The sequence below is a fragment of the Helianthus annuus genome, chromosome 6 (assembly GCF_002127325.2).
Source record: "Helianthus annuus cultivar XRQ/B chromosome 6, HanXRQr2.0-SUNRISE, whole genome shotgun sequence".
NCBI classification, from domain to species: Eukaryota; Viridiplantae; Streptophyta; class Magnoliopsida; order Asterales; family Asteraceae; genus Helianthus; species Helianthus annuus.
The window spans coordinates 63,340,543-63,352,712 of record NC_035438.2 but is presented as its reverse complement, the minus strand read 5'-3'; the positions used below and the strand labels follow the sequence as shown (position 1 = coordinate 63,352,712).

General features: G+C 39.9%; 1 protein-coding gene across 1 annotated transcript; it reads right to left on the bottom strand.

The window, feature by feature from the left end:
- Positions 1-303: 303 nt before the first annotated feature.
- LOC110944822 lies at positions 304-2,022 on the bottom strand. The gene is made up of 3 exons (XM_022186466.1): positions 1,460-2,022; positions 888-1,366; positions 304-761 (listed from the first exon to the last, which is right to left on the bottom strand). The coding sequence occupies exons 1-3, from the start codon at positions 2,020-2,022 to the stop codon at positions 304-306; spliced, it is 1,500 nt and encodes a 499-aa protein (XP_022042158.1).
- Between the last annotated feature and the right edge of the window lie 10,148 nt (positions 2,023-12,170).

Below are 12,170 nucleotides of genomic sequence, written 5' to 3'. Positions count from 1 at the left end.
GACTTTCAACTGATGATACCCCGATCTAAGGTCGATTTTGGAGAACCAACTTGCACCTTGCAATTGGTCAAATAGGTTGTTGATTCTTGGGAGCGGATATCGATTTTTCACCGTGAGTTTATTCAACTCCCGGTAATCGATACACATGCGTATGCTCCCATCCTTCTTTTTCACAAATAGTACCGGTGCGCCCCACGGAGACACACTTGGCCGAATAAACCCTTTGTCGAGCAGGTCTTGGATTTGAGACATCAATTCTTGTAACTCTGATGGCGCGAGCCGATACGACACCTTGGCCACAGGTTACGCGTCCGGAATCAATTCGATTCTGAACTCTACCTCCCGTTCTGGCGGTATTCCCGGTAGATCCTCCGGAAATACATCGGTGTATTCACGTACTACTGATACGTCTTCAATCTTTGGCGATCCTTTGTCTGGTTCGTTCGCATATATCATGAACGCTTTACATCCACGCCTCATGAGCTTGTGAGCCTTTAGCATCAAGCACATAACGGGATTACCCCTTTTTTCTCCATAGATGGTAACATGTTTTCCACTTGGAGATGTTAATTTAATCTCCTTGCGGAAGCACACGACCTTCGCGTGATGTCGGAATAGCCAATCCATCCCAACCACTACTTGGAATTCTCCCATCGACATTGGAATCAAATCTATTGAGTATTCTTCACCGTCAATACTCATCTTACAATTTTGGCATACGTCGCATACAATGAAACTTTTATTATCACCTATTTCTACTTCTAAAGGCATAGGTAATTTTGTCAGTTTGAATGAAGGATGTCGAATAAATCCATGTGAAATAAAGGATTTATTCGCACCCGTATCAAATAACACATGTGCGGGAATTGAATTTATGGTAAATATACCTGAGACCACATCGGGTTCCACTCTCGCCTCGGCTGCGGTTAACTGGAAGGATCTGGCTTTTGCTTTTGCTTTTGCTTTTGGAGTCTCTGTATGTGAACCCTTGCCATCTTTCTTCCCAACTAGCTCTGGGAATTCAGATTTCTTATGACCCGGTTGATAGCATTTGTAACACATCGATACATTCCCGGGGCATAATGCAGCCGTGTGCCCCGTCTTCCCACATATGGGACATGGTTTATCTTTGAAGCGGCATTCACCCTTGCGCCCTTTCCCGTATACCTTGCAGCTTAGCAACCCGCTTTTTCCCTCTTGTTTCTTCGACGACTCAGTCGTGCGTGCCTTTTTCATAGGGCTTGGATTAACCACCTGCGCCCTTCTTTCACCCCTTTCAATCTGCATCTTCAATTCTATCTCTCGTTCCCATGCAACATTTATGATCTCGGTGAGGGTCTCATACTTTGAAGGAGTCATAAACTCCCTATACTCGGCGCTCAACATATTATAGTAATAATATATTTTCTGTTCTTCATTTGTTATCAATTCATCACAAAACTTCATTTTATCCATGAACGTTCCCGTGATTTTGTCGATGGACTCACCCTTGTGTCTAAGCTGTATAAATTCTTCTTTGATCTTGTTAATGACTGCCTTGGGGCTATGATGTTTAAGAAACTGCGTCTTAAACTCATCCCATGTCATAGCCTTAGCCGCTTCACTTCCAATTTCTTTCTTCTTGTTATCCCACCAGTCTTTCGCTTGACCCCTTAACTGACCCGTGCTATAGGCTACGTAGTCATCTGTATCACAATGGGTCCTTTCGAACACTCCCTCGATATCGCTTAGCCATCGTTGGCATACTATCGGGTCAACCTCCCCATTATAAATTGGCAGTTTGCACGCCATGAACTCTTTGTATGAACAAGGCTTTCGTCCTCCCGACTTTTCCTTTGCTAAATCGGTAATATCCTCCAATTTCTTGATTCTCTCATCCACCACTGATAGTACCATGTTTTGGATTTTATCGATGAAACCCGACAAACTATTTTCGATTGCCTTTCCGACCTCCTCAGCAATCACTTCTCTCATTTGCTCGGTGACTCTCGGCACCGCACCATCGTTATCTCTATCCGTCATTTTTAAAACTGAAATGTTTACATTGAGGGTTAAACATTTCATCTATAGCATATGGTTTATTTACATCGGTTTAGTCAAGTTCATAACTTGTTTTCACCGTTCTTATTTACTGCACTTTCCGGGTTTGAGTGTGTTAACACGCTCTTCCCATGCATGTCAATTCATATTTCCCTTTTTATACTATATAACTCTACTTAGAACAATTAACTCTTACCGGATGGTTGATCAATCTTGAACCGAACACGCTTTGTTAACAACCTTGAGCTCTGATTACCAACTTGTAACACTCGTCATAATTATTATCATTTAAATCATAAAGTACGGGCCCTTTTGAAACAAAATGCATATTTATCAAAACTTAGTTATAAGTTAAGAAGTACTCTGCTTAGCGAGTTAACATAAGTTACCATCTAGTTCAGAGTAATTACAACTACTAGAGTTTACAAAACATAATTGTTTAGACAAGTTTAGTTTAGTGCGGAAGCTTCAAAAATGGTGTTCGATTCTTGATTTCATGCTTGATCGGCATCCGAAGCTAACGAGCATCACCTGAGGTCAAAACCACATAAATAATTAGTTTTGATAATGTTAATTGAGCTTAGACAAGCCCAAATACATAAATATAACAAAAATCGGAAAATTCTGGTTTTTAGTCTGTCGCGCCAGACTTGGTTCGATCCTTCGCGTGCCGCGGGAGGCCCCGCGTGTCGCTCCAGTCCCCTATGCCCCCGTCGCGTGGCGCGGGGGAGTATGTTTTCCAGCAGGTCCAGTTTCTGGACCTGCATTATGCCCAGCTCCGAAAATTTCCAAAAATCTAACATTAAACAATCATATCTTTTTACTCGGTTGTCCGTTTTAGTCCATTCTTTTTCCTGTGAGTCCGTAATAAAATTTCAAAGCCAACCATGTAAATTTCACATTATGGAAACCGAATTACGAGCAAATGATTCATGAAATCCCTGTTTCAATTATTCAACCCATTAGCAATACGTGCAAAATCCCATTTTTCTGTTCTAAGACTTTTTAGGCACAATTACCTCAAATACCCGAGCTTATAAACCTTGGCGTATTCGCGCCATTCCATGGCTTTACGCTCACATTAGAACCTAATGCTTGTTTTCAAAAATTCAAGCATTCCGCTTCAAGTGACATTTACAATTCATTTATACTGTTTGACCCGATATCTCGGATTCGTAAACTTACATTAGCATAACCAAATCATTGGTGTAGTATTATCCGACGTTTTAACGCAATGTGAGAATTTCAAGTCTCTGTAGGTCCCCTTGAGTCTTATGGATCTTCACAGAATTGTATATCTAACCTAGAGTGCGGAATCCTCTAGATCAGATTTGCACAGAAACGAGTAGAAAACACAGAATTCAGCAATCACTTTCAAACCGGGTTTTCTATTGATTATCAATCTCACGAATTACAATCAATCCAAAACCCTAACAACCCTAAATTTCGTCCAAGACCTAGTCCCTCACGAAATTGCTCTCTCAAATACTGTTTTGGCTGATTAACCTTAACCCTAATGTCTAACCTTGTTTATATAACACAAGGTTCACAACTGGGCTAGGTTAAAGACTCCTGGGCTGCGAATTGGACAGGCCCAATTCGCCCCCATCACCCAATTCCTTGGGTTTAGTTAGCCCAAACATAACAACTAACTATTACAAAGCTAAACCCGCTAACTGTTTATCATTTAACTAATTACAAGATATCCAAAGACCAAATCTAAGCTGTTGTCACAAACATGCACCAACAAACTCCCCCTTGACAATAGCTTCATAAAAACTTTGTCTTGAGTCAAAACTTTGTCTTCGGTCTTCTTGCAATCTTCAAGTAATCTTGCACTGTCTTTGGTCTTTGGATAGCTTCAGCTTCAATAGCTTCTGTCAGCAACAGACTCCCCCTAAGCTGATGCATCCAATCACCAAATCTTCAACACGTTAGCGTTTGAGTAAACTCCAGTTCAGCATTTGCACAACAATCTTCAACTCTTCAATCTTGTCTGCAATATAGAAAGGAGGTTCTACCATGCAGCCAATCAAACTCTCATCTTCACACTTCACAGCAACTTCTCAGCAACAAACGGCTTCAATCTGTATACTATAAAACAAACATCTCGAGAAACCATAAAAATTTTTCAACATAAGTTAAATAAATTATTATTTTTCAAGAGATTAGTTAAACTGTATCACAGATTAAACATTTTCAATTTCATCACCAACACGCAAAACTTTTGTTCAACACAGAAGAACCTGCAGAAGTTAAGATTTGAACTCACTTACTAACACCGTCTCCCCCTATCAGTAACAATTCCTCCAAGAATAACAGTTTTTCGTACATTAAGAATTTTAAACAGAAAAAGACACTATTTTTGGATTTTTATATTTTCTGAAAGCAAGTAAATACAAAAGCAATAAACACTCTATTTTTGTGAGAATCACTGGTAAGAAGATCATATCAGCAAAATCAAACTGTTTTACACAATGAGATTATTCTTTATTTAATTTTTCGTGAAAAGCAGTTCAAGACGATTACCAGTATGTTTGTCCTCTTAAACAAAACGCATGAACATTTCAAGTACCATTACCGTATGATACGTTAAGGTAATTTTAATTTTTGAAATATCAGCGTGTCCCACAACAGGATATACCCCCACGATCAAGGTATGCACAAAGATTCATCGTAGTAGGTGAGTATACTGAATTCATCCTTTAAGATATCATGACTGTGTCTAGTTCTGCATTTAACCTGTTTTTATCATGTTTTAATTGCTTAACTATGAACACCCAAATAAATACTAATCAAATCCTGGAAATATAAACAGCACACTCTATCATGCAAGTATCTTCCCTATCACATATTTCACAAGTCCAATCCAGAATTCTGAAATCTTAACTGGGAATAGGTTGAGAAGAGAACAGAATAGATCTTTAGTAGAGATGGTATAATATACAGATCAAATGAGATTTTCTCAGTTTGATATAGGTTTATTGGGTTTCTTTTGGGCACTAGAGGGCCTCTTTCGGGTGTATTAGATCTATAGCGCGACAACGTACAGCTAGGTCAGCATGTATCTGGATGCAGCAGAAGCTGTCGTTGCCTAGCACCTCCAGGTCAGCATATATCTGGATGCAGCAGAGGAGGTACACGACTTTTTTTCAGAGAAGATTTCAGAATCAGATCAAAATTGTGTGTATCGGGAAATATACAGACATTCAAATAGAAATGAGCTAATTCCAAGTGATTATCTTTCCTGAGGTCATGTACAATTTAGTTCTAGCAAACAGACAGTCAAGATATCCCTAGATGAAATAACAGTATAAAGACCCAAAACTTCAGATTTTGGCAATCTATCAACGCAAGAATTAAGGTCATTAAACCATACACCATTAATGTGTTCCCCACTCATATTCAGTTCATTTATGTTTATATCACATTGGTAAGTTGATTATTTCATGCTTTTTGCCTACTGGTACATCATATGATGAAGCTGCTATCACACTTAAGCAATTTATGATTCAGTTTCAGTGTGACAGTCTAACTTGCTGATGTACTATCATTTCTTCTTTTTCACACAGTGAAATCTCATTTTTGATTTTCTATTTTTTTATGTTTTTGATTTTTCAATTTTTTTTTGTGTTTTCGATTTTTTAAGAAAAGCAGTAAACTATTTACAAAAATTCTTATGAAAAACCAGTTATTCAGGATTCCTCATCCCGTTGAGTTCGACTAAGTGCTCAAAGCGAGCCCTGTCAAATGCTTTAGTATAAAGATCTGCCAGGTTATCCTCTGTGTCGACTCGATGTAATTCAATTAGTCTCTTTTCAGCACAATCCCGTATAAAATGATGACGTATGTCAATATGTTTTGTGCGACTGTGATTCACGGGATTATTAGTTATTGAAATAGTGGCATTATTGTCTATCATAATAGGAGTACGAGTGAAATCCAAACCGTAATCGCGCATCTGCTGTTGAATCCAGAGAACCTGAGAGCAGCAGCTTCCAGCAGCAATATATTCAGCTTCACACGTAGAGGTAGACACACAGGATTGCTTCTTGCATTGCCAAGACACGATCCTGCCTCCTAAGAACTGACAACCACCTGTTGTAGACTTTATGTTCGACTTGCATCCTCCAAAGTCTGAGTCAGTGTAAGCAACAAATGTCAAATCACTATCAGCTGGATACCATAACCCAAGTTTAGGTTTCCCCTTCAAGTAACGAATAATTCGCTTCACTGCTTTCATGTGTGACTCTTTAGGATTCGCCTGATATCTGGCACACAAGCATACAGCAAACATGATGTCGGGTCTTGAAGCAGTCAAGTACATTAGAGAACCAATCATTGCCCTGTATTGAGTAGGATCAACATCTTCAGTACTTTCATGATCTGGGCCAAGATTGTGATTTTCACATATGGGTGTGTTGGAAGTAGTGCAATCATTCATTTTGAACCGACTCAAAATGTCATACACATACTTTGTTTGATGAATAAACATCCCATCCGCCTTCTGTTCAACTTGTAATCCCAGAAAGTAGGACAGCTCACCCATAGCACTCATTTCGAACTTGCTCTTCATCACCTGCTCGAACTCTTTACACATGCTTTCATCAGATGACCCAAAGATGATGTCATCCACGTACACCTGTACCAGCAGAAAATCTTCCTTCTTCCTCTTGATGAACAGTGTACTGTCAATCTGACCTCTTTCAAAACCATTCTTGATCAGATGTGTAGACAGTGTCTCATACCACGCCCTGGGAGCTTGATGTAACCCATACAAAGCCTTATCAAGTTTGTACACTCGATCTGGATAATCTGGATCAACGAACCCATCTGGTTGTGAGACATACACCACTTCTTGGACTTTCCCGTAAAGAAACGCACTCTTCACGTCTAGTTGGAAGACTTTGAAGCCCTTGAAAGAAGCAAAAGCTAGAAACAGACGAATTGCCTCCAACCTCGCCACTGGTGCAAACACCTCATTGTAATCTATTCCTTCTTGCTGATTGAATCCTTTGACCACCAATCGAGCCTTGTTTCGCGTGACTATACCTCTTTCATCCTTCTTGCACCTAAATACCCATTTGGTGCCAATTTCTCTTTCACCTTTAGGAAGATCAACCAACTCCCAAACCTTCAACTTTGCAAACTGGGCCAATTCCTCTTGCATAGCTTCAACCCATGAATTGTCTTTAAGAGCCATATGAATGTTCTTCGGCTCCTCTTGGGAAATAAAGCAACTATACAAGCACTCGTTCACTATCCCAGTCTTCTCAATCGACACAAATAAACCTGTATTCGCTGCTATGCTTCTTCTCGTTTGAACACCTGCAGCAGGATCTCCCAGTATCATGTCAACTGGATGATCCCTATTTGCTCGTGTAGTAGCAACATCATCGACTTCCAAATTGTCACCCAGGTTTGAGCCAACCTCCCCCTGAATATGCTGATCCGCAAACGGATTAATGAAATCCTCCCCCTGATTGGGTTCGGGTTCATCGTCACTTGAATCAGTATCAGCAGCATCTTGGGAAGGTCCCGGAGCATCTGTTGTATCAACATTCGATCTAGGCATGAACTCGCCTTCATCATCACCAATCACTGTTTGAATCAGCTGAGACTCATCTGCATTGGAAAACTCAGGAATATTAAATGATTTAAAAACACTTTCATAATCATATAATATAGCTGGTCCACTCGTTGACTGTTGAGGTTTGTATGAAGTAATTTCAACATTAAACACAACCTCAATTTTACCAGTTTTTAGATTAAAAACCCTTTTATTCGGTGCGCCAGGTACGTAACCTAGAAAGTAGCCCTCGTCAGCCACCTCACCGAATTTTTGTTTATCTTTATTTCGCACAATGGTGCAGGGTAATCCAAATGGTTCAAAGCCTTCTAAGTTTGGTTTCTTGTTAAACATTAATTCATGACAAGTTTTGTTAAAACGTTTAACAGTCAAAACTTTGTTTAGGACATAGCAAGCTGTATTCACAGCTTCTCCCCAGAAAAGAACTGGTAGCTTAGAATCTGAAAGCATCGTCCTAGCGGCTTCAATCAACGTCCTGTTTTTCCTCTCAGCAACTCCATTCTGTTGAGGCGTATAAGGAGCAGAATATTGATGTTCAATTCCCTTGCGAAGACAGTAGAGATCCAGAATACGATTCTTGAACTCCGTGCCATTATCACTCCTTATCCTCTTGATCTTTGCATCATGGACGTTTTCCAATTTTGTAAAAAGATCTATCAACATCTCTGCTGTCTCATCTTTTGTACCTAAAAAGAAAACCCATGAATAACGTGAGTAATCATCAGTGACAACTAAACAATAGTACTTTCCACCTATGCTCCTCACGTTCACTGGACCGAATAAATCCATGTGAAGTAATTCGTAAGGGGCATCTATGGAATTTACTGTTTTTGATTTGTGAGGTTTCTTGTGTTGTTTTCCCTTTTGACATGGAAGACATTTGTCTTCCACTTGAAACCTCCGCAATGGAACCCCTTTCACTAGCTCATTTTTAACAAGATAGTTCATTTTGCGATAGTGAATATGGGCCATGCGTCTGTGCCACAACATCGATTCAGCTTCAGATGCTTTTGATAGTAAACACACCACCACTGCAGTTGGATCCTTTGCACCCATGTCCATGACATAAGTGTCATTTCTCCTTGGCGCTCGCATCACTATCCAATCGTCCGGTATCTTCAAACCTGGTTTCAACACTAATGCTTCATTCTTGGTAAAATGGACCGAGTGACCCTTGTCGCAGACTTGTGACACGCTCATAAGATTGTGTTTAAGTTGCTCAACATAGTTCACTTTGTCCAGTGTGATCTTCCCATTGGTCACCTTTCCTCGACCTGTAATTCTACCACCTTTCGCACCCGCAAAATTCACATGTCCTCCATCATAATCTTCAAATTCAGTTAACAACCTCGCATCCCCCGTCATGTGCCTAGAGCAGCCACTATCAACATACCACAAGTTGATAATCCTCCTTAGCAGCTCCTGCACACACCAACCAAGAAATTAGTTAGATTGGGGGACCCAAGCCTTAATGGTCTTGGGTCGTCCAAATTCACCAACCACCGGAACGTCCATCCAATATCCATTACTCCTAACTGGAGTCTTGGATCTTAGACCTGTTGGAATTCGATTTTGACTTCCACTAGGTCTTTGGTCCTGAGGGTTCCTATGTGTGTTTGGACTATTTGACCTTTGAAAATTTTGATTTTGATTCCAAGAAGCATTATAGTTATAATTTCTAAAGCCATTGTTATAAAAATTTCGACCACCATTATTTTGGTATCGATTTTGATATTGACCTTGACTTCTGAAATTATTTGTGTTTTGATTGTTCATTCTTGGTGAACTGCTTCTAGGTCTCTCAAATCTGCCTGGTGGAGATCTAGGCTGAAATCTAGGTTGATTTCTTTGAAAACGAGGAACTTGTGGAGTTCCTTTTTCAGCCTTAACCTCACCAACAGCAACTGGCTCTGGTCGCTTAGGAGCAGATTTCTTTGGAGAGTTGGACTCTCTCTCCTGCTTATCACCATTTTTCTCTGGTGACTTCTCTCTCTTCCTCTCATTCACCTGTGCTTCATTCGTTTTGTTAGGACAACAGCTAGCTACATGTCCTTTGGTGTGACATTTGAAGCATGACATCCTTTTCGAAGACTTCTTATCTGAAGCCTTTGAACTAGATTCAGGTTTTGATGATGGTGCCACAGAAGGATTTGGTTCAGTTTGCTTAATTTCAGAATTTTCTTTGTTTTTATTTTTAGCAAACTCTACGTTTGATTCATTTTCAATAACAGCTGTTTCGTTTTTCATGTCACTTCCTTGAACAAAACTAATCTTTTTAACAAAAGTTGAGTTTTTATTCCTAGGTTGTGAAGTTTTCGTTTTCAAAACAGGTTTGCTGTTATTATCCTTCTTGGCCTCATCTCTCTCAGACTCATCTCCTCGACCTGCTGTGGAACTACTCGGTGCTGTTGACATGAATTTGGTTAGCTCATCTTCATCAGGTAGGAATGAATAATCATGACTAAGAGGAGGTGGGACTTCATTAAAGCCTTGGAATCCCACACTAGTCTTGTCATTACTCTTCTTTAACCCACCCATCATATGTTTCATAACAAAAGCAGAATCCCTGAATTGACCCAATTTCTTTTCAAGTTCAACAATTCTGAGTTGAGCATCTGACAACTCTTTGTTTTTATCAGAAATCTCTTTTGTTTTTTCAGCCATCATGTCATGAGCTAAGTCAATGACTTGAAGTTTTTCATTTAATTTGCAGGTTACGGCTTCAAGTTCACTTTCATAACCTTTTATTTTCTTCAAGTATGACGTTTCATTTCTTTTAGCAAAAAAGTTTGATTCTTTAATGTTAGACATTTCACTTACCAAACTTTTGTTTTGTGCAGACAACCTGTCAACCTCACCCTGTAGTTCACGACATTTTAAACACACAGAATTAGATTTTACCTCTCCTGTTTGTTTGTCAAGGTTGGCCATTAGAGCAGCAAGCTGAGCTTGCAATTGTTTATACTTGGCATCCTTTTCCTCAGCTTCTTTTTCATATTCAGACTTTTGTTTTTCGTCTTCAGCACCTGTTGTCTGATCAACCTTCTTCTCTTCAGCTCTATTCTCTACCTTCACCTCAGCATCCACATTCACATCAGCATCCACCTTCACATCAGCATCATCTACTTTAGCTTCACCATCAACGACTGGAGTAATCTCTGCCATGAATGCTTGAGTGGCATTCCCATCACTTTCTAAGTGAATGCTCCAATCATATGAACCCTCTCTTGCAGTAGAGATCAACGCCTTTGAGCTAGAGTTGTTTGATGCATTCCTGTTGTTTGAACTCTGGCTCGAATTATCTTGCTTTTGTTTCTGACATTCCCTAGCAAAGTGCCCATAACTTTGACAATTAAAGCACCTCACTTTAGTCTTGTCGAAACCAACACTCCTTCCCACAAACTTTCTTCCTGTTCTGTTCATGAACCTTTTCACACGCCTAGAAATCATGGCCATTTGCCATTGCAAATCCATCTCTTCAAGATCATCAGGGTCAATCTGATCATAGTCCTCATCCAGAGTAGCAGGATCAGAAATCTTTCCCTGAATATAGTTTTCATAGGAAGCAACAAACGAAGCAAGTAGAGCCAGATGCTCTTCAGCAGACTTCACACTCATCGGCATTGACTTAGCAGTAGTACTCTGCTTAGAGGTTGATGTATTCTTTACCCCTGATGATCCTCCTGAAGCAGCAACGAAACACACATCACCATCCTGATTCACCATAACCTGCTCATTCTCACATGATAAAAACGCAGTAGCAGAGTCGCTAGAAGCGTTGTGAGATGAAGAAGATGTAAGCCCATTGTAAACAGCCGGATCTTGAACCTGATCATATCCAGTATCTTTCTTCTTCATGCTGAGCTCATAAGCTCTCAACTTTCCTACCACCTCTTCAAGATCTTTTGTTTCATAATCTGCTTCACCCTTGATCATTAAAGTGTAGATATCCCACTTAGTAGGCAAAGCATCGAGCAGCTTGTCATTCTTCTCTACGTCAGAGTAGCAATCGATCTCATAATTGTCCATTTCTGACATCAGATGGTAGTAACGAGTGATGACGTCTTCAAGTGACTCGTGCTTCATGTACTTGAAAACAGCAAACTGCTTCTTCAGTAGATCAATCTTGTTCTTCTTGACATCAGCATTACCAGCGTATCTTTTCTCCAAAGCATCCCACATATCCTTTGAGTTAGTGTACTTCTTGAAGGTATGTTTGATGCTATCAGGCAACGACATTTTGATTGCAGCCAAGGCTCTCTTTTCAGCCTCATACATCTTTTTATCATTATCTTGCATGTTCACATATTCTGTTCTACGTGGTCTGCCTTCAAAGTCGTGTGAAGGATTGATGTACCCATCTTCGATGCATATCCACATGCGCGTATCCTGGTATTCAATGAAGGATTGAAAACGATCCTTCCATGTCAAATAGTTCTCCACCTTCATCATCTTAGGTGGTTTGTTGGTAGTACCAACCTCATGCTCCATCTTCAACAACTCGTTCAAAGTAGACATGTTTGACATTTTAACGTAACAG

Coding starts and splice junctions, on each gene's coding strand:
- LOC110944822 (XM_022186466.1), bottom strand. CDS start 2,022: ATGACGGATAGAGATAACGATGGTGCGGTGCCGAGAGTCACCGAGCAA. Junction 1,367..1,459: donor ATCGACAAAATCACGGGAAC/GTTCATGGATAA, acceptor CGCCGAGTATAG/GGAGTTTATGACTCCTTCAA. Junction 762..887: donor GGAACCCGATGTGGTCTCAG/GTATATTTACCA, acceptor CTATGCCTTTAG/AAGTAGAAATAGGTGATAAT.